This window comes from Hoplias malabaricus, chromosome 12 (assembly GCF_029633855.1).
Source record: "Hoplias malabaricus isolate fHopMal1 chromosome 12, fHopMal1.hap1, whole genome shotgun sequence".
Taxonomy (NCBI): Eukaryota; Metazoa; Chordata; class Actinopteri; order Characiformes; family Erythrinidae; genus Hoplias; species Hoplias malabaricus.
Window position 1 is genome coordinate 36397420 of NC_089811.1, and position 25896 is coordinate 36423315.

A 25896-nucleotide genomic window follows, 5' to 3' on the forward strand; every position below is an offset into this window, starting at 1 on the left:
GAAAACCAGTCTAATGTGTTACGAAGCCCCAGAGTCAGTAAAAAAAAAAAAACAATGGGTGATATTGACTTGCTTTTGCTGTCTCAGATGATTTAAGGTGGAAATGTCTCCAAACTCGGGAGATGGATAACTGCAATACCGAAGGTGCTACAGAACTAAACGTCTCATACTACAAATGAGTTTCTGTGGTAATTTAAACAGTGTGGACTGGTTAGGAGGCAACGCCATGGCGGTAAGTACATATGTCAGGAGATATGAAACCTGAACTATCAATAAAAAGTGATTTCAATGCTAACTTTGTATCCAGTACATTCTCGTAAAAAGATTAAACATCAAGAATCAGAAACTACGAATTATAATAAAAGCCAATTCAGTGTAAATTTACCCTAAAATATCTGTAATAATTATTATTATTACAATTGATTACATTAATAGTAATAGTAACAATGTTGTTTTTATGGTTATTATTATTATTAATTATAATAAATCTCATATCAAGTTTTAAGGCGTCATGACAAGAAGGCAGTCAGCTCTCAAGCCGTTTTCAGTGTGTTATAAGCCATACCCGGAGTGATTGTAGAGGAGATGGGCACACTCTCCATATCGTCCTTCACCGTGAACACGCTCACATTATACTCCACTCCAGGGCTGAGGTTATCCAGAGTACATGAAGTCTGTCCTGCCTTAACAAACTCTTCTAGAGAGTTGCCTCGCTGTCCATTGGTGGGAGTGCATGTCACTCTGTAGCCAGTGATATCTGTGGAGTAAGATATAAATGTGTATTAAAAAGGCTCAGACTGAGGGCGGAAGAAGAAAGGGAAGCAATGTTTGCACAGGAATGCATGGTAAATATTAATATAAATGCATATGGAACTTAGTTTATAATAAGATTTGTTTCCAAACAGCAGTGCAATATGGCGTCGTATGGTTGTTTACTAACAATCTACACTCAATTTTTGCAAGAATACTATATTTCAGAAGTAGTAACTCGTAGTCTTACTCTGCTAAAGCCCTCAGTGAAATAAAACATGGAGAAATGATACAGAACATAGTGCTAACCTGGGGTTTTGGCTTCATTCCACTGGACAGTCAGCTCTCCAGTGTTTGGGTTGGTCTCCAAGCTGAGATCAGTGGGTGGAGACAGAGCTAAAGAGAGAGAGACACTGCATGTTACAACAGCACAGTTTGACCTCATGAATGTGTGAGATGTCAATAAACCTCTGACATAAGACATGATGTCGCTGAAGTCTTACGTGTGGTGACACGACGTGTGATGGGGACACCGTGCCCATGGCCATTGATAACTGGCTGGACGCTGTAGGTGTACTCTACTCCAGGGGTCAGGCCTGAGACATAGACGCTGCCGGACTCAGATGTCACCTCCCTGGGAGCTTCCCCACCTTGACTTGGCCTCACAGTCAACTGAGATAGAGAGAAGGGTATGTGAGAGTGCATGCCTTAAGATAGATTCTCAAAATGTAGTGTGCAATGTAAACATTTCCCAAAACAATACAGAGATGTACTCAAATACCTTATATCCAATTTTCGGCACAGGACTCCAGGAGATGATAATGGAGGTGTCGGTAACATCGGTGCTGAATCGTGGAGCACTTCCCATTGGCAGAGCTGCAAACAGAACACTTCCATTATTAAAAGGTAAGCGTAATCTATAAGATGTAGATCACACAACAACTTTTAGCCCCTGGTCATTTCATGAGTTGTATCTAAGGTTGGTTTGTATCTAGATTATATATTTATTGTTGCTGTTCTTAAGGTTGGTAAGCAGTCTGACAAAAAGGCTATGCATCTTCTTCTCGGTTTATCTCAGTGTCTAAACTAGGGAGCACTGACAGACTTGTTAATGACAAAGGTACAGACTGGAATTTCACTTGTCAACTACTTCATAGTATTTATAATAATTAAATAATCCAAGGCCACCTCCTTAAACATTCTGAATGAGTAGATTCTACTCTGCCGTGACTACATTTGTGCACACACCCCTAGAAACATATTCCTGATACTAATAATAAAAGAGTAAACCTCAAACTCACAGGTCTTAAAGGTTACTACAGATCCTTCACTCATCACATTGTTTTTTTCGGAGTACAGTGTGGCTGTGTACGTCGTGTCTGGCTGCAGGTTCAACAGGGTGTACTGGGTCAGACGAGCAGGGATACGCAGCTGTTTGGAATGTAAGCCTCCCACTATTAGGACGAGTATGTAACCGGTGACCGGCGCTCTGGGAGGTGTCCAGATTATCAGGGCACTGTCCTCAGTTACATTGGATAAACGAATGTTTGTAGGAGCGTCAGGTCCTGTGTAGACAACAGGAGTGTATATCATTAAAAAAATTGAAAGAATACTGTAAAACGCCAACATGACTAAGCTGTTTTTGTAAACTTGATTAAAGACGATATTAACTTAAATACTTCTGCATTTAATTTTATGACATGATTAATTTATATATGTATACAAATTATACACTAACACCGACAGAGACACACATCTTTGAAAAAAATTGTGGGGTAATTATAAACTTGTAAGTCAGGACATTTAAAAATATAATCTAGAATTTGAGGTTCTGAGGTTAGTTTACACCTTTAAACAGCAACAAGAACAAATGGTGCCTTGTACCAAACTTCACAGGAGAACTGTTCAACATTTCAGAAAGATCATTCCCCAGTGTAAGATTGCAAAGAATACAGGTCTTTCACCATGTACCACACATAATATTGTGAAAGGTTTCAGTGAATTTGGAGAAATCTCTGTCCATAAACGGGAAAGCCACATCTCACTGTTTAATGTGTGACATTCAAACCCTTAGGTGGCACTTACCATGGCGGTAAGTACATATGTCAGGAGATATAAAACCTGAACTATCAATAAAAAGAGATTTCAATGCTAACTTTGTATCCAGTACTTTCTCGCAAAAAGATTAAACGCCAAGTATCAGAAACTAAGAATTATAATAAAAGCCAATTCAGTGTAAATTTACCCTAAAATATCTGTAATAATTATTATTATTACAATTGATTACATTAATAGTAACAATGTTGTTTTTATGGTTATTATTATTAATAATTATTATAATAAATGTCATATTAAATTTTAAGGCCTCAAAACAAGAAGGCAGTCATCATTCACGGTATTTTGAGTGTGTTTATAAGCCATACCCGGAGTGATTGTAGAAGAGATGGGCACACTCTCCATATCGTCCTTCACCGTAAACACGCTCACATTATACTCCACTCCAGGGCTGAGGTTATCCAGAGTACATGAAGTCTGTCCTGCCTTAACAAACTCTTCTAGAGAGTTGCCTTGCTGCCCATTGGTGGGAGTGCATGTCACTCTGTAGCCAGTGATATCTGTGGAGTAAGATATAAATGTGTATAAAAAAGGCTCAGACTGAGGGCGGAAGAAGAAAGGGAACAATGTTTGCACAGGAATGCATGGTAAATATCACTAGAGGTCTGCATTTCCACGAGGAAACGCGAGATGTTGCGCCGCTGAAACCCCTGTCCCCCGATCCGCGTCTTTCCCGCTTAAAGTGAGGTCGTCGGTATGGAAAACCCGCGTGGGTCACTAGACAACGGTATGGTGAAGGAGTTGACTGCTAAGCTGTTGGTAGTGGGATGTTAAGAGAGCACTCTCCCACAGCAGTTTACATTGGACTCTATGGAGCTCCGTAGGGCGTGAATGGAAAACGATACATTTTGAATTCCACCTTAAGAAACCCAGAATTGTATTGAGATGTCCACATCACAGGCCAAAAGAGTCTTAAAAGCAAAAAAAGATGGCCAAAACATTTTAAATACCACCTTAAGAAAAATTCCACCTTAAGAAACCCACAATTGTATTGAGACGTCCACCTTTAAAAATGACCACGTGAAATAAAGCTTAAAATGTTGAAAAGACAGTCAGTATATTGTGAATGAGGTATTCTTAAAAAATTCCACCTTAAGAAACCCTGGATAATTAAGACGTCCCCCTTAAAAATGACCTTTAAAGTGTTACAGAGTGCCTATGTCCTTCACAGCTCTCCCCCTCAGTCTCTGCCTCTACCCCTCCCCCTCCTCCCTCCCCCCTCTCTCTCTCTCACCCAAGCTCACAGAATACAACTGACAGACTCACGATTCAATGAATTTCTAAGGGGGGGGGGACCCTCCAAAAAATCGCCCGTAGCTCGAAAACTTTTCCCAACCAAAAATGAACGAAACATACTGTAGCGACAAGGAGAGTCTGGCGCTCGAGATGGGGTAAAACAAATCGGATAACAATATATTGCGCGCTGCTGCTTAAAGCAGCAGGCGCAACATAAATATGAATGCATATGGAACTTAGTTTGTAATAAGATTTTTTCCAAACAGCAGTGCAATATGGCGTCGTATGGTTGTTTACAAGCAATCTACACTCAATTTTTGCAAGAATACTATATTTCAGAAGTAGTAACTCGTAGTCTTACTCTGCTAAAGCCCTCAGTGAAATAAAACATGAAGAAATGATAAAGAACACAGTGCTAACCTGGGGTTTTGGCTTCATTCCACTGGACAGTCAGCTCTCCAGTGTTTGGGTTGGTCTCCAAGCTGAGATCAGTGGGTGGGGACAGAGCTAAAAAGAGAGAAACACTGCATGTTACAACAGCACAGTTTGACCTCATGGATGTGTGAGATGTCAATAAACCTCTGACATAAGACATGATGTGGCTGCAGTCTTACGTGTGGTGACACGACGTGTGATGGGGACACCATGCCCATGGCCATTGATAACTGGCTGGACGCTGTAGGTGTACTCTACTCCAGGGGTCAGGCCTGAGACATAGACGCTGCCGGACTCAGATGTCACCTCCCTGGGAGCTTCCCCACCTTGACTTGGCCTCACAGTCAACTGAGATAGAGAGAAGGGTATGTGAGAGTGCATGTCTTAAGATAGATTCTCAAAATGTAGTGTGCAATGTAAACATTTCCCAAAAAAATACCGAGATGTACTCAAATACCTTATATCCAATTTTCGGCACAGGACTCCAGGAGATGATAATGGAGGTGTCGGTAACATCGGTGCGGAATCGTGGAGCACTTCCCATTGGCAGAGCTGCAAACAGAACACTTCCATTATTAAAAGGTAAGTGTAATCTATAAGATGTAGATCACACAACAAGTTTTAGCCCCTGGTCATTTCATGAGTTGTATCTAGATTATATATTTATTGTTGCTGTTTTTAAGGTTGGTAAGCAGTCTGACAAAAAGGCTATGCATCTTCTTCTCGTTTTATCTCAGTGTCTAAACTGGGGAGCACTGACAGACTTGAATTTCACTTGTCAACTACTTCATAGTATTTATAATAATTAAATAATCTAAGGCCACTTCCTAAAACATTCTGAATGAGTAGATTCAACTCTGCTGTAACTACATTTGTGCACACACCCCTAGAAACATATTCCTGATACTAATAATAAAAGAGTAAACCTCAAACTCACAGGTCTTAAAGGTCACTACAGATCCTTCACTGATCACATTGTTTTTTTCAGAGTGCAATGTGGCTGTGTACGTCGTGTCTGGCTGCAGGTTCAACAGGGTGTACTGGGTCAGACGAGCAGGGATACGCAGCTGTTTGGAATGTGAGCCTTCCACAGTTAGGAGAAGTCTATAACCAGTAACCGGCGCTCTGGGAGGTGTCCAGATTATCAGGGCACTGTCCTCAGTTACATTGGATAAACGAATGTTTGTAGGAGCATCAGGTCCTGTGTAGACAACAGGAGTGTATATCATTAAAAAAATTGAAAGAATACTGTAAAAAGCCAACATGACTAAGCTGTTTTTGTAAACTTGATTAAAGACGATACTAACTTAAATAATTCTACATTTAATTTTATGACATGATTAATTTATATATGTATACAAATTATACACTAACACCGAGACACACATCTTTGAAAGAAATTGTGGGGTAATTATAAACTTGGGACATTTAAAAATATAAACTAGAATCTGAGGTTCTGAGGTTAGTTTACACTTTTAAACAACAAAAAGTACAAAAGGTGCCTTGTACCAAACTTCACAGGAGAATTGTTCAACATTTCAGAAAGATCATTCCCCAGTGTAAGATTGCAAAGAATCCAGGTCTTTCACCATGTACCACACATAATATTGAGAAAGGTTTGAGGGAATTTGGAGAAATCTCTGTCCATAAACGAAAAAAGCCAAATCTCACTGTTTAATGTGTGACATTCAAACCCTTAGGTGGCATTGCATGAGAAACCATCATACTATTGTGTAAAATAATAATAATAATAATAAGAAGAAGAAGAAGAAGAAGAAGAATAAAAACATGCCGACATGGATTTGGGGGTACTAAAGAAAACCCATGTCTCCTTTGGAAATTGTATGTTGCATAATAAAGAGGAGAATCTGACAATGTCCACCACAGACCCTCGACAAGCTTAAAGTGGACGTTCATAAAGTTCATAAGATGTTTCCTCATCATTTGCTGGCTCTCCAATTTGTTTGTGCCTTGAAAACCAGTCTAATGTGTTACGAAGCCCCAGAGTCAGTAAAAAAAAAAAACAGTGGGTGATATTGACTTGCTTTTGCTGTCTCAGATGATTTAAGGTGGAAATGTCTCCAAACTCGGGAGATGGATAACTGCAATACCGAAGGTGCTACAGAACTAAACGTCTCATACTACAAATGAGTTTCTGTGGTAATTTAAACAGTGTGGACTGGTTAGGAGGCAACGCCATGGCGGTAAGTACATATGTCAGGAGATATGAAACCTGAACTATCAATAAAAAGTGATTTCAATGCTAACTTTGTATCCAGTACATTCTCGTAAAAAGATTAAACATCAAGAATCAGAAACTACGAATTATAATAAAAGCCAATTCAGTGTAAATTTACCCTAAAATATCTGTAATAATTATTATTATTACAATTGATTACATTAATAGTAATAGTAACAATGTTGTTTTTATGGTTATTATTATTATTAATTATAATAAATCTCATATCAAGTTTTAAGGCGTCATGACAAGAAGGCAGTCAGCTCTCAAGCCGTTTTCAGTGTGTTATAAGCCATACCCGGAGTGATTGTAGAGGAGATGGGCACACTCTCCATATCGTCCTTCACCGTGAACACGCTCACATTATACTCCACTCCAGGGCTGAGGTTATCCAGAGTACATGAAGTCTGTCCTGCCTTAACAAACTCTTCTAGAGAGTTGCCTCGCTGTCCATTGGTGGGAGTGCATGTCACTCTGTAGCCAGTGATATCTGTGGAGTAAGATATAAATGTGTATTAAAAAGGCTCAGACTGAGGGCGGAAGAAGAAAGGGAAGCAATGTTTGCACAGGAATGCATGGTAAATATTAATATAAATGCATATGGAACTTAGTTTATAATAAGATTTGTTTCCAAACAGCAGTGCAATATGGCGTCGTATGGTTGTTTACTAACAATCTACACTCAATTTTTGCAAGAATACTATATTTCAGAAGTAGTAACTCGTAGTCTTACTCTGCTAAAGCCCTCAGTGAAATAAAACATGGAGAAATGATAAAGAACACAGTGCTAACCTGGGGTTTTGGCTTCATTCCACTGGACAGTCAGCTCTCCAGTGTTTGGGTTGGTCTCCAAGCTGAGATCAGTGGGTGGAGACAGAGCTAAAGAGAGAGAGAGAGACACTGCATGTTACAACAGCACAGAATGTGTGACATGTCAATAAATCTCTGACATAAGACATGATGTCGCTGAAGTCTTACGTGTGGTGACACGACGTGTGATGGGGACACCGTGCCCATGGCCATTGATAACTGGCTGGACGCTGTAGGTGTACTCTACTCCAGGGGTCAGGCCTGAGACATAGACGCTGCCGGACTCAGATGTCACCTCCCTGGGAGCTTCCCCACCTTGACTTGGCCTCACAGTCAACTGAGATAGAGAGAAGGGTATGTGAGAGTGCATGCCTTAAGATAGATTCTCAAAATGTAGTGTGCAATGTAAACAGTTCCCAAAACAATACCGAGATGTACTCAAATACCTTATATCCAATTTTCGGCACAGGACTCCAGGAGATGATAATGGAGGTGTCGGTAACATCGGTGCTGAATCGTGGACCACTTCCCATTGGCAGAGCTGCAAACAGAACACTTCCATTATTAAAAGGTAAGTGTAATCTATAAGATGTAGATCACACAACAAGTTTTAGCCCCTGGTCATTTCATGAGTTGTATCTAGATTATATATTTATTGTTGCTGTTCTTAAGGTTGGTAAGCAGTCTGACAAAAAGGCTATGCATCTTCTTCTAGGTTTATCTCAGTGTCTAAACTGGGGAGCACTGACAGACTTGTTAATGACAAAGGTACAGACTGGGATTTCACTTGTCAACTACTTCATAGTATTTATAATAATTAAATAATCTAAGGTCACCTCCTAAAACATTCTGAATGAGTAGATTCTACTCTGCCGTAACTACATTTGTGCACACACCCCTAGAAACATATTCCTGATACTAATAATAAAAGAGTAAACCTCAAACTCACAGGTCTTAAAGGTTACTACAGATCCTTCACTCATCACATTGTTTTTTTCGGAGTACAGTGTGGCTGTGTACGTCGTGTCTGGCTGCAGGTTCAACAGGGTGTACTGGGTCAGACGAGCAGGGATACGCAGCTGTTTGGAATGTGAGCCTTCTACAGTTAGGAAGAGTATATAACCAGTGACCGGCGCTCTGGGAGGTGACCAGATTATCAGGGCACTGTCCTCAGTTACATCGGATAAACGAATGTTTGTAGGAGCATCAGGTCCTGTGTAGACAACAGGAGAGTATATCATTAAAAAATTGAAAGAATAATGTAAAAAGCCAACATGACTAAGCTGTTTTTGTAAACTTGATTAAAGACGATACTAACTTAAATAATTCTGCATTTAATTTTATGACATGATTAATTTATATATGTATACAAATTATACACAGAAACACACACACAAGTTAATAACTGCCCCACAATTTTTTCAAAGATGTGTGTAAGTCGGGACATTTAAAAATATAAACTAGAATCTGAGGTTCTGAGGTTAGTTTACTCTTTTAAACAGTAACAAGTACAAAAGATGCCTTGTACCAAACTTTGCAAGAGAACTGTTCAACATTTCAGAAAGATCATTCCCCAGTGTAAGATTGCAAAGAATCCAGGTCTTTCACCATGTACCACACATAATATTGTGAAAGGTTTCAGAGAATTTGGAGAAATCTCTGTCCATAAACGGGAAAGCCAAATCTCACTGTTTAATGTGTGACATTCAAACCCTTAGGTGGCATTGCACGAGAAACCATCATACAATTATAATTTAAATAAATAAATCTGACAATGGCCACCACAGACCCTCGACGAGCTTAAAGTGGACGTTCACAATTGTGAAAAGAAAACAAAAACGTTCATAAAGTTCATAAGATGTTTCCTCATCATTTGCTGGCTCTCCATTTTGTTTGTGCCTTGAAAACCAGTCTAATGTGTTACAAAGCCCCAGTGTCACTAAAAAACAAACAGTCTCAGCCCGTTATGCTAGGCTTTCTCTCCGTCTTCTGATGCCAGAAACATCTGGAGTATTTTAGACAACGAATATTGAAAAGCATGACCCGAGATGAGGATATTGCTCTATTCCTGCTCCAGTGGGTGATATTGACTTGCTTTTGCTGTTTTGGATGATTTAAGGTGGAAATGTCTCCAAACTCTGGAGATGGATAACTGCAATACCGAAGGTGCTACAAAACTAAACGTCTCAAACTACAAATGAGTTTCTGTGGTAATTTAAACAGTGTGGACTGGTTAGGAGACAACATCATGGCGGTAAGTACATATGTCAGGAGATATGAAACCCAAAATATCAATAAATAGTGATTTCAATGCTAACTTTAATCGTTTTGCGAGAATGTACTGGATACAAATGTCAAGAATCAGAAACTAAGAATTATAATAAAAGCCAATTCAGTGTAAATTTACCCTAAAATATCTGTAATAATTATTATTACAATTGATTACATTAATAGTAACAATGTTATTATTATTATTATTATTATTATTATTATTAATTATTAATTATAAGAAATCTGTTGTTCCATATCACTTTTTGTCAGAGAAATAAATTTAATTCTTATTATTTCATCAGTGTTTGGTGACTTTAGGAAAAAGTATGATTAGAATCAAGTGTTACAGTTTACGAGTTTCACATCCACAACTAGTAAAAATATTTTAAATAGGTCCTGTATCAATTGAAACAACTTCACTGCTGCATCCATCAACAACAGGTGAAATTTGAAGTAGTCATATTAAGTTTTAAGGCGTCAGGACAAGAAGGCAGTCATCATTCACGGTATTTTGAGTGTGTTTATAAGCCATACCCGGAGTGATTGTAGAGGAGATGGGCACACTCTCCATATCGTCCTTCACCGTGAACACGCTCACATTATACTCCACTCCAGGGCTGAGGTTATCCAGAGTACATGAAGTCTGTCCTGCCTTAACAAACTCTTCTAGAGAGTTGCCTCGCTGTCCATTGGTGGGAGTGCATGTCACTCTGTAGCCAGTGATATCTGTGGAGTAAGATATAAATGTGTATAAAAAAGGCTCAGACTGAGGGCGGAAGAAGAAAGGGAAGCAATGTTTACACAGGAATGCATGGTAAATATTAATATGAACGCATGGTAAAAACAATTCACTGCAGCAGTTTCCCTATAAATCTCTTTGCCATTTGTATAAATATCCAGAACTAAGTTTATAATAAGATTTTTTTCCAAACAGCAGTGCAATATGGCGTCGTATGGTTGTTTACTAGCAATCTACACTCAATTTTTGCAAGAATACTATATTTCAGAAGTAGTAACTCGTAGTTTTACTCTGCTAGAGCCCTCAGGGAAGTAAAACATGGAGAAATGATAAAGAACACAGTGCTAACCTGGGGTTTTGGCTTCATTCCACTGGACAGTCAGCTCTCCAGTGTTTGGGTTGGTCTCCAAGCTGAGATCAGTGGGTGGAGACAGAGCTAAAAAGAGAGAGAGAGACACTGCATGTTACAACAGCACAGTTTGACCTCATGAATGTATGAGATGTCAATAAATCTCTGACATAAGACATGATGTGGCTGCAGTCTTACGTGTGGTGACACGACGTGTGATGGGGACACCGTGCCCATGGCCATTGATAACTGGCTGGACGCTGTAGGTGTACTCTACTCCAGGGGTCAGGCCTGAGACATAGACGCTGCCGGACTCAGATGTCACCTCCCTGGGAGCTTCCCCACCTTGACTTGGCCTCACAGTCAACTGAGACAGAGAGAAGGGTATGTGAGAGTGCATGCCTTAAGATAGATTCTCAAAATGTAGTGTGCAATGTAAACAGTTCCCAAAACAATACCGAGATGTACTCAAATACCTTATATCCAATTTTCGGCACAGGACTCCAGGAGATGATAATGGAGGTGTCGGTAACATCGGTGCTGAATCGTGGAGCACTTCCCATTGGCAGAGCTGCAAACAGAACACTTCCATTATTCAAAGGTAAGCGTAATCTATAAGATGTAGATCACACAACAAGTTTTAGCCCTTGGTCATTTCATGAGTTGTATCTAAGGTTGGTTTGTATCTAGATTATATATTTATTGTTGCTGTTCTTAAGGTTGGTAAGCAGTCTGACAAAAAGGCTATGCATCTTCTTCTAGGTTTATCTCAGTGTCTAAACTGGGGAGCACTGACAGACTTGTTAATGACAAAGGTACAGACTGGGATTTCTCTTGTCAACTACTTCATAGTATTTATAATAATTAAATAATCTAAGGCCACCTCCTAAAACATTCTGAATGATTAGGTTCTACTCTGCTGTAACTACATTTGTGCACACACCCCTAGAAACATATTCCTGATACTAATAATAAAAGAGTAAACCTCAAACTCACAGGTCTTAAAGGTCACTACAGATCCTTCACTGATCACATTGTTTTTTTCAGAGTGCAGTGTGGCTGTGTACGCCGTGTCTGGCTGCAGGTTCAGCAGGGTGTACTGGGTCAGACGAGCAGGGATACGCAGCTGTTTGGAATGTGAGCCTTCCACAGTTAGGAAGAGCCTGTAACCGGTGACCGGCGCTCTGGGAGGTGTCCAGATTATCAGGGCACTGTCCTCAGTTACATTGGATAAACGAATGTTTGTAGGAGTGTCAGGTCCTGTGTAGACAACAGAAGAATATGTCATAAAATAAAAATTGAAAGAATACTGCAATGGCTTTGGGGGAGGAGAAAAATGATGACTAATCTGATTTTGTAAACTTGATATTAACTTACATATTTCTACATTTAATTTTATGACATGATAAAGTATACACACACACACACATCTTTGAAAAAATTGTGGGACAGTTATGAACTTGTAAGTCGGGACATTTAAAAATATAAACTAGAATCTGAGGTTCTGAGGATAGTTTACTCTTTTAAACAGCAACAAGAACAAAAGGTGCCTTGTACCAAACTTCGTAGGAGAACTGTTCCACATTTCAGAAAGATCATTCCCCAGTGTAAGATTGCAAAGAATCCAGGTCTTTCACCATGTACCGCACATAATATTGTGAAAGGTTTCAGGGAATTTGGAGAAATCTCTGTCCATAAACGGGAAAGCCACATCTCACTGTTTAATGTGTGACATTCAAACCCTTAGGTGGCACTGCATGAGAAACCATCATACTATTGTGTAAAATAATAATAATAATAATAATAATTTTAAAATGCTGACATGGATTTGGGTGTACTTCAGAAAACCCATGTCTCCTTTGGAAATTGTATGTTACGTCATAAAGTGGAAAATCTGACAATGGACGCCACAGACCCTCGATGAGCTTAAAGTGGACGTTCACAATTGTGAAAAAAAAAAAAAAACAGTTTCGGCCCGTTATGCTAGGCTTTCTCTCCGTCTTCTGATGACAGAACTCATCTGGAGTATTGTAGACAACGTATAGACCTCCAAATATTGAAAACCAACATGAGGATATTGCTCTATTCCTGCTCCAGTGGGCAATATTGACTTGCTTTTGCTGTTTCGGATCATTTAATGTGGAAATCTCTCCATCTCAAATTACAAATGAGTTTTTGTGGTAATTCAAACAGTGAACAAACATTTACAGACAAGTTCGACTTCAGCCACACACACAAACACCATTTGGGTTTTTTCCATCAAACATACAGTTCCACCTTAAAAGTCACTGAGCTTCTGAATGTAAACAAACCAGAGTGAACTGTGTTTCCTCACAATCGTAGAGATTCCCTTTACGTTTTGTAATAAGCCAAATGGGCAAAAAGTTCCACTTGTAATTGACAACAATTAGTATCCTCAGTTCCCAGATGATTTAAAATTGTAACACACTTCAAAATCTACATCTGCATGTGTACTTTTACTTAACCAGCATATTAATGTGTAGTATACTCACTGGTTGCCTGCTCTCCAACCAGAGGTTCGCTTTCTTCTCCTCCCTTCAGGGCAAAGATAAAGAAGCGGTACAGTGTTCCTGGCTGCAGTGAAGTGACTTCAGCATAGGCATTTTGTGTGATGGGGAGCTGCCTCTCTCTCTCAGTAAGTCCATCAGTTCCCACTTGTGCCACAGAAACACGGAACCCTGACACCTCTGCTGGAGGACCAGTCCAGGTGATGGTAATCTTAGAGTCAGAAACTTCAAAGAACTGCAGGTCGGTTGGAGATGGGATTTCCTCTGCAGGTAGACACAATGACAGTGTAGTTAGATGGAGATGATATCAAACTGAACACTAAAAACTATCTATTTTTTAAAACATTGCTTTGAACCTTTCAGAACCTCAGTCTCTGCATATACATCAAACTACATTACACTTGATCCAAACAAAGTCTTTATAAAATAAAACTCAATACAACTTTCCAGACCAAAGAGAACACTTCAGACACCATGCTGATGTACCAGTCACACCTTAAAAGAAAGAATAATAGATTTCCAGAGGAGAGACATGTTTAGTTTGTTTTAGTTCCACCATAAATTTGAGGAGCCATCAAAAAGCTTCACTGCCATAAGATGCTACTACATATCAAAAGGTCTTTGAAGGGCGGTGTGGCAAAAAGACAAGTTGTGAAAAGCTGTATTGTATTGTGCCCTGTGAAGGACTGGCGCCCCCTCCAGGGTGTATTCCCGCCTTGCGCCCAATGATTCCAGGTAGGCTCTGGACCCACCGCGACCCTGAACTGGATAAGGGTTACAGATAATGAATGAATGAATGAATGAATATATTGTATTGTTTGTCATAAAACCCTGGGGTTTCTATAAAACGAAAACAACACTACTAACAAAACCTTCTACAAATGCCACAAATCCTCTGCAAAAAGATAATGCAAACTTAATTTAGATTCAAAATAAATAATTCAACACTTCACAAACTTGTAGAGAGTTTATTCCTATGGTTTCTGAAGTTTAGTGGTATTTTCTGTGTGTTCACATGGCTCATGCTCCAAATCACTATTTAAAACAACTCTGAAGAAAATGCAAACGTAACTGGTTCAGAGAATATCCAATTAAAATTAACAATAGCTGAATTTTTCTTCCTCTGTGCTTTATATGCGAAACACTGCATGGAAGTTAGATGGTTTTTAATTAAACTCTACACATAACTGGTGTTGTTTTCTCAGAAAAAAACTATTTATATATATATATATATATCAAATGTCATGGATTTTGAAACTCCATCAAATATGTGCTCACCAATCACGTTCATCCATCCTGTTATCTCCTAACCAATAGCATTCCTATGTCCTCAAAAACAGCGCTGCCTTCAGAACCATTCTGAGCACTGATTCCGGACACAAACGTTTAAATGTCAAGCAAGATTCATGTTGGCCTCTGTTGATCACATACCTGGCTGTGGTTCTCCAGCAGTGTTAACTTGTACAAACACTGGCTCACTCTCCAAATTCTCTTCCACAGCATAGATGCTAATGTTGTACAGCAGGCCAGGGCGAAGGTCACTTAAGGTCACAGAAGTTGCTGTGTCAGGCAAAGTAAGTTCAGTGCTGCCAGAGCTTCCTTCAATGGATGGAGTGTAAACCACACGATATCCTACAAAATAATAAAAATAAATAAAACGATAATAATAATTCACTACATTCACCCTCTATTCTGGGGCATTAAGCATATTTTTTACATGTGAGAAACACATGGCAGACCTGTGATGGGAGCCAGAGGCTTAGACCAGCTGATTCTCATGGAGGTCTCACCCACATCCTCTACTTCGTGTTCTGTGGGAGCATCCGGAGCTGCAATGACAAAAGAGAGAAGATAAGTCTAGAAACTACACCACTGCATGCAGCTCGAATATTGGGATACTTTACAGTAATTGAAGTTAATCTGACACATATATAAAAAAGGAAACCCATAACACACCGGTTGTCTGGGAGGTAGTCAGGATCAAGGTGGGTTCTCCTTCTTCAGTGACTTCATACACGTTAACTGTGTACTTCCTGCCCGGCAGCAGCTCGTTGATATTCACAGACGTGGCTGAACGTGGCAGGTCTGTAAAATGTGCATTTTAACAGTCGATTACAGTTATTCCCAGTAACTATATAGAAGCATGATCTCCATGACTCACACCATTAAAACAAAAGACGCCACTACAAAATCTCTTTAAATAAAATATACAATTAAACAGAATTCTTTAAATACTGGTTATATCCATGTTATGCTCAGTAAAATATAGTAATAATAATTATTATTTCTACCACTTTACAGTCTTGTAATTAGTAATTCGTGTGTTCTAAAGGCTAAAAAGCATGAACATACTGTCTAATAATTATTTCAACATCTGTATTTCAAAGATGAAGTAACTGACCCAAGATGATGGGTCCTTGCTGGCTTCCGTCCTCGCTGAGCTCATATTCCACTCTGAAGCCAGATACAGTGTCAGAGGCAGACACCCATGATATAACGAAGCTACTGGAGGTGATTTCAGTTACAGATTCTGAGGTGTCCACCACTGGAGGTGGAGGAGTTGTTTCACCCTCAGATGTAGCCACTGGAAGAAGAACAGAAATGTTCAATGTAGGACATCTGGCTATGGGATGAGGTGAATTATAACAATTACCGGAATTCACTTATTCTCCTGAATGTGGGCAAATACTCACAGGAGCCATAGGTGGTAGTGAAGTCAAAGCGAGTGACCTCTCTGCGTCCAAAGCGTAGGATACTGATGAGTTGACCCTCATAGGTAATGCCTGGCTTGAGTCCAGCAATGGTGTATGAGTTCAGATGACCTGGAAGTGTTACTTCCCTCCATGGAGTACTGGTGTCTTTCTGTTGCAAAACAAGATCAATGCTGACACAAAAATCCAAATGGTAGAGACACCTCACACGTAACCCTTCAACAAATAACACTGACTGACCTGTCTCCACTTGAGGATGTACTGGGTGATGTGAGCAGATGGTGGAGGACTCCATTGGATGGGGTGGGAGTTGGGCTGGTTGCCTGCCTCTGTGATAATAACCTGAACAGGACGATTACCACCTGCAAAAGGAGGTGAAAAGAAACGATCAGTACCAAGATACACATACATTATATCCGTCAGAATTATCAGTGTCAACAATGACAAAGAAAAAATAACAATTTCTTAAGGTCAAAAGTCACTGAAGGAAAATAAAAGCACGGTTAAAATGTTGCTGTGCTTTGCGACTGGTTTTAGTGTAAAACTGAAGCCAGAATCTTAACACAGTTCTGCAAGATTCTTACCAAGGTTTTAGCACTCACCCACAACTGGCACATGTTTGAGGTCTGTGTATACAGATTTCAAGGTTTCAAAATCCAGCAAACAAAGCTCTTATAAATGTGCTCAACCAATCATTTAAGAAAATAAACAAAGAAACACACTTATTTTTCCAACTCCAGTTTTAACAATTACAAATCTTTACAAACCCCTATCTCTTTGAGGTTTTAAAGTCCTCATAGTGTTTTAATAACCAAGTCCTCCACTCAGACACACTTCTTATATCAACCGTGTGTGTACGTATGTAGATATATATATTTTGCAGCATTGCTCCATGCTAATTTGGCCAATCTGGTCTCAATTTCACAGAGATAGTGCTGCGAATGCCCACTGGCTTGACTAAAGAGTCTAAGATGAATTCCAGAGTCTAAGATGAATTCCACCAGGCTAGCCTGCCCTGTTCCCAGACTTCAACAGCTGTATGTGGTTAAAACAGTTATTGTTCTGGGGTCCCCTGTACTTAGACAGGTCTGTAATGAACTCCTCTGACCCTTTACAGGTCACTGAAGCATTCTTGGCATAACTAACATGTAGTTCCTTGGCGAAGAGTTCACTAGTGATATTTAAGGACTTTGCAGTAGATGTATACATATAGCAAAACCTACATTTGGCAAAGTGGATTTGGATTAAGACAAGGGCAGATTCTACTGCATAACTGATTCACCAATAAAACTCAAGTCATCTGATATTAATGGAAACTGCTTGATAGGAAATGTCTTCAGAGATGCTGAGGTTGTGCAACTAGGGATTTGAAGTCTCCCAAAGTCTCCCACAAATAAACTTACTGAAGCAAAGCCAAGGAAGCAAACAGAAAGTGGGTAAACAAATGAGACAGCAGTCGACTGGACGCGTGTCTGTTTCTATCAATCCAACTTCAAAGTCCAAGAAGCAAACACAGTTACAGCCACAAACAAATGGAGACACGGACAAGCGCAAGTAAAAGCCCAATGTGTCGTTTTCAAACAACACCTCCAAAACACGAACATTTGTTCAAAGCAGTAAAGGAATCACGTGCAGGCTTTAAGAAAAGGCAAATGCTGACATAGCAGAAGATCTGAAGATCCCTAGCCAACACCTGAGAGGAAATAAGCAGTTCCTATATCTCTGTTCTTTTGTAAACATCTGGAACCCTTTGAATTTCAATGTTCTCCTCCCCAAAGCCCCCACGACTACATAATAAACTCAGCATGACTTATATAGTCTGTGTGTAGGTACACATGCTTCATTTAAGCCTCTTTAGGAGATGTGTTCCACTCACCAGGGAAAGACTGCTGGGGTTCACAGCTCAATTCACCAATCCCATTGCCGTAGCAATAACACCTGTAGTGGATTCCATGGATGACCTTGTCCCAGGACTCTCCAATCTGATAGAACACTCTGGTTTCTGGCTCCTGGCACTGGTCTACAAGAGGAAATTGGTTCAGGGTCATTACCCGATCATTAAATTAGCCATTTTGGAGAATCTTGTGTAAATCTAAGGTCTGTAGGCTAGGAAGCTGAAAGGAAATTAAGTACTGTACCTCCAAAATTGAGAAGATTTTGATAACACATTAATCATAAATACTTAACCCTTTAATCATGAAAACACAGGAGAAAATCTCAAGCTAATTTTTTGCCACAATGAAGCAACTCCAGGTTTGATTTGTATGATGTTACTTGTAGTAAAACTAAGTATTTTTGTTCCATTTCATAGTTGTAGTGTATTCTACCAGTCAAATGCTAATTAAGATAAATATTCAGAAAATTCAATCTGTCCTTTACAGCAGCAAAATGCATTTAGACAATTTTACAAAGTATTTTTTATGAAACAAAAAGCCTTTGTGTGGAAATTTGTTGGCTCAGTCGTCGACATAGATTTTGTGAGACGGGTTCAGAAGATGATGATGATGAAAGAGAGGAGTGTGGGAGGTCTGTTGAATGACCTCAGACCTCAAGCCAAGGTTCAGACAGTAACAGAAACAACTGTAGTTTTTCTAAATATGGAAACATAGCTGTGCAGAGAAACAAAAAAGAGCCTTTGTGGTTTTGGTGTTTTATTACCCACCAGAATATGAAAAGTTAAAAGGTCAGAGAGAAGAACAGAGTGTGCTAATAGATCAAGAACCTCTGGGGCAGTGTTTCTCAACGGCTATGTTACGTTATCCTGAGAAGTTCTGAAGAACAGAGACAATCATTTGCTATTCATTGTTTAATTGAAATCAATCAAAATTAAGAAAATATTGTAAAGAAGTTTGAAGAACAGTTTTAACTGATGCAGTGAACTGAATGAAAGACCAATTGAAGAAAAAAATGCATTGGTAAATGCCTAAATATGATGCATTCACAAATAAATGATGTAAAAATGTAAAAAATAACCACATTTAGGGCCACATAATCTGTTTTATTGTATAATTATTACCTGTGTCAGGCTTTAAAGGGTTAAAGGAGGTTAGATGTTGGGGTTAAAACTCAAACACTTAAACTCACCAATGGCGTCGCACTTCCAGCGTCCACGGCCCTGGCCAAAGCAGGTGCAGTTCATCATGTAACCCTCATCGTGTCGCTTAGTGAAAGTTTGGTTCACCTCATAAGTCAAGCCATCTACAATGCACTGGTCTGGAGAATTTAACAGAAATAAATAAATAAACAAATAAAAACCACCCATGGTAGTGTTCTATAGGACAAGAGAGGCCAGTGGTTACCTTTGAGCTGTGAGTAGGCAATGCAGCTCCATTCCCCGCGACCATTTCCTACGCATGTGCAGCGCATCATGTGGCCCAAAACATCATGCTGTTTGTCCCACTGATCACCCACACGATACATCACTCCCTCACTGGTGGTGCATACTTCCTCATGAGCTGAAAGAGCGAGAGGACATTGGGTGATAAGGATTCGCTCCAGAGAATACTGCATGCAGTGTTATAAAGTGGTGAATCGGAGGGGTGGATCAAGCACTGTGTTCCAGCAAAATTAAAAACATAACAAATGCCAACAAAACCCCAGTTTCTATTTACATGTACCATTAACAAAAAGCAACTGTCTAATTTACGAGTGAAGACGTCTAAAACCGAGAACAGTAATTAAAGAGAAAACACTCAGTGACTACAATGTGGTTTCAAAAATGGCCTCATTGTTGTGAGTTAGAATAGCAGTTTGACCTTTTGGGGGTAATGAAAATGAGTTCATGATGAGAACTGGATGAGGATGCCAAGGCTGAGAGAGGGAGAGGGAGCTAAAGGAGGAGCCCACTAATCTAAGAGCAGCTGTCCTGGACTCCAGCCAGCACCGTAATGCTTCACTGCCAGCCAGACCCTAGGCCGGAGCCAGGTTCTTTTCGTCTGCACAGCATACAGCTGTGGGGCCACAACTTACTCAGACGCTCTTAAAGTACTCCAGCCAGAGAGCCTTTGTTATTTGGCCAAAGATTTTAATCACTCTTCTAATTAAATTTAAGGAAATTAGTTTCAATCGTATTCACATCAATCTCCTGCGTTGAGCATTTCATTTGAGTAATTGCTGTTTCCCATTTATTAAGCAATATTTATAAATAAAAATGGCATCTACTCTGCAGCAAAGACTCCCACATGCAGAAAACCACACCCACCAATGACCTAAAGCACCAAATGGGATCCTATCAATAAATCTAATAACAAAGATCTGCAAGATCCTGGGCTGGTCACACCTAATTAGCACTTAGATGTCAAAAAGACCATTCAATGGCTCTTAAAGGTATGTTAATGTGGCTGGATAGGTGAAAACTCATGCTTTGTTCCCCTCTTTGGCATCCCCTTCTTAACTTTTACTTGGTGTCCTTCCATTCATAACCGCATTCGAGACAAACAATTTGAAGCTGTGTAGTAGATTGTGTTATTAATAAGCTCTAATCAGTCTCTAGTAAATAGGTTTAATTTAGAGGAGGTGCACAAACGAGCTCTCAATACCAGTGAGAAAAGTAACTAGTGGAAATACTCATTTAGTATTTGATTAAATTACATACTGAAATACTGAATAGTTGCCGGTATCAGCTGAGGAATTAGCTGAAGTAATAATGTGATATCTGGGACATTTGGAAAACCAACCTTATCTCAACCTCCTATGAAATAGTCATATTTTGCTTGTTGTTAGAAGAATATTAGGATCAGGGAAAACAGCCTAAAACTAACAGGATTTTGAAAAAAATACACTTTAGTTATACTTTTCTACGCAAATATTGTAAACAAATTTTTTTTTGGGACTTACCAGCCATGGGGCAGAAACCAAACCTCTGCTCTCCATCAAAGTTATAGGTGGTACCACACCACTTCATGCCATCCCTGCGTCCATCAGCAGTACAGTCCGTGTAGTTACGGCCGTTGTATAAAAATGGGAACTGGCAAAGGGCACCGTTAGAGTTTCCTCCTCTTGTTGTGACCAAAACTGTAAAATAAATCATGGACAACGGGATGACAACCTGTTTAAATCTGCTCAAAACTGTAGGTTATTAGTAACTCCAAGGTTCTTTTCAGAATGAGATCTCACCATTCTTCTCTGTGCAGAAGGAGTACTTGTGATCTTTTTCAAAGTCTGAGGTAGTGCTGCACCAGAGCTGCCCATCACTACGTCCCTCCGAAGTGCAGGAGTAGAACGTTTTACCCATGGATACAAATGGGAACACACAAGGCTGGCCATTTGTGTTTCCACCATAAACACGAGCGTGGCCCTCTATGCACCCAACAGACAAAAGACAACCAAAACACACCATAAAACAACAGCCATTTTGTTTGAACAGAAATAGACAACATTTCCTTGGGATCTTAAACAGCCAAAACGACCAAATTTCTCGACAGCGCTTAGGTGATGAAACTGACCCCACACTTCACAACTGACTCCAATGCCGAGGCAGGTACACAGCATCTGCTTGCTGCCCTGGGTCTTGATCCAGCGCATTCCCAGAGTATAGGAAACACCTGCATCCGTGAGACAGGTGCCCTCAACAGGGGCCACTGGGAGAGGTAAGGGCTGGAACACAGAGGGCTGCACATTGGTGACCACCCGAGAACCAGTGCCTGCACAAGCAATCAAATGCACGATATTAAATATTAATCACCATCAATTAAACAAGAAGGTACGCAGTTTCAAATTCTTTTTTTTCTGTGGACAACTACCTAGGCCAGTAGTGTGTAAGGAGGCATGTCTTTCACACTTCCACTCTCCTCTGCCATTTCCAGTGCACAAACACTGCAAGACATGCCCGCGAGCATCTGTCTTAGTCCATGTATCTCCAATGCGGTAAGACATGCGTGTGTCCTGGTCGTTACAGCGGTCTGTGAACACCAAATACAAAAGGAGGTTTAACAATAGTCAAAGGCGGCCAACGACTCGCATTAATGCTCTTTAAGTAAATACGAGCCTAGAATTAAAATGTTACAGGGCTGAATGTTTTTCCTTCATCATCACACTGCTGAAAGTATGCCTATACCCCTCTCTCCCAAAAACCCAGACCTGATGCCAGTGGGTTTCAGCTGTAATGGCTTTTAGTGGGTAATTAAAGTTAGATCCAGCTGGATAGAGGCTGGCAACAGGAATGTGCAGTTCAGATAGTTAGAAACACATTTTAGGCCTTGGAGAGATTTCCTTACTTCTAGATGTGCAAGTGATGCGTCCACTTCCTTCCCCTAGACAAGTGCAGTCCACAATCATCCAGCCCTGGTAGGGTTTCTCCCAGGTCTCGCCCACCACATAAGATGTGCCGGCTGCATTGTCGTAGCAACGCTCCGCTAACAGACAAATAGGAAAGAGATTGTTTTAAACATAGTGTTAAAAATGGCCAGTTTGCGGTTTCCATATGTATTTCTTAGACTAGAAATAATCAGATTTATTCATTATATTCAAAATTCCTATGAAAAATAACATAGAAAAGTGCATCAATGTCAACTCATGGACTGTTATCAATCTCTATTGTCTAAATTCTTGGAACATCTTACCGACAGGTTTACAAGTCCATTCCCCTTTCCCATTGCCCAAACACACACACTCCAGCATGTAGTCTCCAGTGTCATGGGGTCTCCTCCAAGTGTCTCCGATCTTATAAGAGTTTCCTCCTTCGTGACAGCGGTCTACAGAAAGAAATAAAAACAGGTAAACCAACTGCTCTGCAACTAAATTTCAATCTGTCACTGTACGTCATAAGGATATTTCAGTCATACTTGCAATGGTGCAACTGATTTTTCCTCTCCCAGAGCCAATGCATGTGCAGTCCCAGATCATCCCATCTTTTGGTCTTTCATAGGTCTCTCCCACCCGGTATGAGCGAGCAATCACTTTATCATAACAAGTCTCCTCAGCTAGGGCAGATGCACACAACGTTCAAATATTTGGACACACGTGCTACCGATTCAACATTTATGAATTTCAGAAATGCTTATTGAAGTTCACATATGCCATATCCTCAGAGTAAATTACATTATTTGGAAATTAAGGAAGCAACTACCAAAAAACAGCAACAACAACTCACCCTCTGGTTTTGTTTTACACTTAATACCAGCAACTCCATGACATGTGCAGAGTAGTATACTGCCGAGATATGTGCGCTCCCACTGCTGACCAACTGCATAAAATTGCCCATTTTCTATACAGCCATCTGTAGGAGCATAAAGCCAGATTAACTCGACCCATAATATACGGCCTAGCTTTAAAATCTACCTCATGCTAAAAAAAGAACTTCCAAAAGTAAATAAACAACAGCAATTGGGACGTGAAGGCGAGAGTCTACAATGGAAAAGAAAGAGGTAATATCTTCCTTCCCTAGAGCAGAGCACTGTAGTTGGTGTGGTACGGTGGTAACATCATTGACTCCCAAGTGAGAGACCTGGGTTCGATTCCAGGTCTGTGGTACACCAATAAGAGTACATGGGCAAGACTCCTAACATTACGTTGGCCTACTTGTAAATACCAGTAACCTCGTATCTGGATAAGAGTGTCTGCCAAAATGCCATAAATGTAAATAACACTTGTACCTATCATGTCCAGTGTTAAAGTGCTGAGCAGGTACTAAACAATAAAAGAAAAATAAATAAATAAATAAATAAATAAATAAGCCTACTGGCTATCTATCTGGGCTTAAAGCTTGCCTGCTGGAAACTACCAGCTCAACGGCTGTAACTTGAGCTGAATGAAACAGTGAGTCAACCAGTCTGGAAATGGTACAGCAGCAAAGATTTACCCACCTTGAGACACAGAAGACGGGGTGTGCTCCAGAGCTTGTCTCCTGCTTTTCCCCACGGCTTTAGGCATACAGTTCACAGCCACGGTCAGCAGAGCCAGCGCCAGCGCCGTGGCCAAACCGCTCCTGGACATATTCACAGGTAAAGACGAACTACAAATTGCACACCAGCAGGAGGATCACCTTCTTTCTGGCTATATGAGACTTGAAGAATCCAGACGAAGCTCCGGGAGAGCCGCTGCTGCACTGTCTCAGAAGCGCCTTCAACTCGCCGCCCCACTCCTCTGCGCGCTCAGGACACGCCCTCTCTCACACCTCGAGCGCCTGCCCGCACTACTTTTATTCGAGCCCAAATTTCAGCGGGAGGAGCTAAACAGGGGCGCGCGCGCGCACACGCACGCCCCATGCCTCAGAGGCAAGCTTCTTCTTTTCTCTCTCTCTCTGTAGTCTCAGTGTACTTGTGAGGACATGAATTCCCTGCTGTTTTACTAATAAGTATACTCACGTATTTCTAAGCAGATCCGGAATATCGTCACCTGTACAATGCCTTTCCGTGGCAGCAGGCAACACACCAAAACACACACAGAACTTGTAATTTTCAAAAAAAAATGGAGACCTGCCATGTCCTTACAACATCACAAAGTCCATGTTTTCCATCTTCCAGAGTCATTAATCGCAACACACGTTGTAGAACACTTCAGGGTCATTCAGGGTGGTTTGAGGTGAGGTGCTCAGTTCTCCGTAAATATTGGTGGCAAGGGATTAGACATCTCAAGATTTCCATGAGTTCCATCTGAAAGACTTTGTTAACATCTCAAACATTTGATGATGGAGGAGTAAACACGAATGGTGGAATTCCCCATGAAAAATGACTGCAGAATTTAGCCCTTTATGTAAAGGTAATGGATGAATCAATGAAGCTGAAACAACTGCAACAGAACATGGTATAATTCTTTTCCCTCATTAAAAAGACTGAATGGGCATTAAAGTTCATATTGAGATGGTATTTCTCTGTCCAACACTGTGACCATAATCACCTTAAACATGATTTGTATTTTGTGAATTCTAAATAGTACATGTTTTCATTTAGCGAATGTGGCTAAAGTACGCTAGGCTAGCTTCTACTACAGAATAGCTGAAGGCACAAGTCTGATAGGCTGGAATGGACAGGAGGGCTGTGTGAGTGTTCATATTCAACTTAATAATACTCTAAAAAATGGTAGCTTGGATGTTACTTAGAGAAACCAGGTGTTCAGGCTTATGGTGAATGTACTGCAGGTATACACACTGCACAGCAAAGCTTTGGCTGTGCTAAAGCTAGACTAATCCCTTAGTGCTCTAGGCCTCTGTTCTTTATGCCCATCTGAAACCAATTAGGCCAAGCAAGAGTTGAAACCGAATATGCCTGGCCTGCTAAGTGGCTAGATAAGTCAAACTGAGGTTGACTTTTCATCTACTGAAAAGAAAGGAGACCCAGGGTAAGAGACAGTTCCAAAAAAACACAAGTAAACAAAGGATTTGCATATGGAAATGTCTGCTTTTGTAGTGATGTTGGTTAATATAAAAATATATGTTTAAATCATTACAACAAAGAATGAAAAAACAAGATTTTGTGTAATAACTGAAGTGCATTCAAACTGTCCTGGGGATCTATGAAAGACCTGAAGGGCCTTCATTTAGGTGCATTTTTCCTGCCTCTGTGTGTCTCTTATCTCTCAATTTATCTGCTGGGGCAGCCAGCAGAGACCAACTCTGATATCAGCACCCTTTCATTTTAGAACTGAGCCACTCTGTCTCGCTCAGTGGGGAATATTTTGCTGAAGCGTGTACCTTGTGTTTAATTAAAATGACAAAAACATGTTAGCATGTTAGCTTTCAGACCCTGACGCATTTAGAAGGATTAGATATGAGATAC

The 25896-nt window shown here is 40.2% G+C and overlaps 1 protein-coding gene across 2 annotated transcripts in view; it reads right to left on the reverse strand.

The window, feature by feature from the left end:
* The window catches only part of fn1a (fibronectin 1a), a 40146-nt gene extending 15904 nt beyond the window's left edge, over positions 1-24242 (reverse strand). For both annotated transcript variants that reach the window (XM_066685993.1, XM_066685992.1), the window contains exons 1-39: positions 23986-24242; positions 23274-23399; positions 22966-23103; positions 22744-22875; positions 22399-22536; positions 21925-22083; positions 21628-21825; positions 21299-21481; positions 21020-21196; positions 19483-19638; positions 19268-19396; positions 18060-18203; positions 16424-16545; positions 16166-16334; positions 15874-16056; positions 15429-15557; positions 15212-15301; positions 14904-15104; positions 13458-13736; positions 11941-12204; positions 11421-11515; positions 11143-11311; positions 10945-11031; positions 10391-10582; positions 8535-8798; positions 8032-8126; positions 7754-7922; positions 7568-7654; positions 7074-7265; positions 5474-5737; positions 4994-5088; positions 4716-4884; positions 4522-4608; positions 3174-3365; positions 2052-2315; positions 1532-1626; positions 1254-1422; positions 1060-1146; positions 566-757 (exon numbers count right to left, since the gene is read on the reverse strand). In XM_066685993.1, coding sequence (XP_066542090.1) covers positions 566-757; positions 1060-1146; positions 1254-1422; positions 1532-1626; positions 2052-2315; positions 3174-3365; positions 4522-4608; positions 4716-4884; positions 4994-5088; positions 5474-5737; positions 7074-7265; positions 7568-7654; positions 7754-7922; positions 8032-8126; positions 8535-8798; positions 10391-10582; positions 10945-11031; positions 11143-11311; positions 11421-11515; positions 11941-12204; positions 13458-13736; positions 14904-15104; positions 15212-15301; positions 15429-15557; positions 15874-16056; positions 16166-16334; positions 16424-16545; positions 18060-18203; positions 19268-19396; positions 19483-19638; positions 21020-21196; positions 21299-21481; positions 21628-21825; positions 21925-22083; positions 22399-22536; positions 22744-22875; positions 22966-23103; positions 23274-23399; positions 23986-24115 — 6211 coding nt within the window. In that variant the 5' untranslated portion in view covers positions 24116-24242. The remainder of the gene's footprint in view (positions 1-565; positions 758-1059; positions 1147-1253; positions 1423-1531; positions 1627-2051; positions 2316-3173; positions 3366-4521; positions 4609-4715; positions 4885-4993; positions 5089-5473; positions 5738-7073; positions 7266-7567; positions 7655-7753; positions 7923-8031; positions 8127-8534; positions 8799-10390; positions 10583-10944; positions 11032-11142; positions 11312-11420; positions 11516-11940; positions 12205-13457; positions 13737-14903; positions 15105-15211; positions 15302-15428; positions 15558-15873; positions 16057-16165; positions 16335-16423; positions 16546-18059; positions 18204-19267; positions 19397-19482; positions 19639-21019; positions 21197-21298; positions 21482-21627; positions 21826-21924; positions 22084-22398; positions 22537-22743; positions 22876-22965; positions 23104-23273; positions 23400-23985) is intronic.
* Between the last annotated feature and the right edge of the window lie 1654 nt (positions 24243-25896).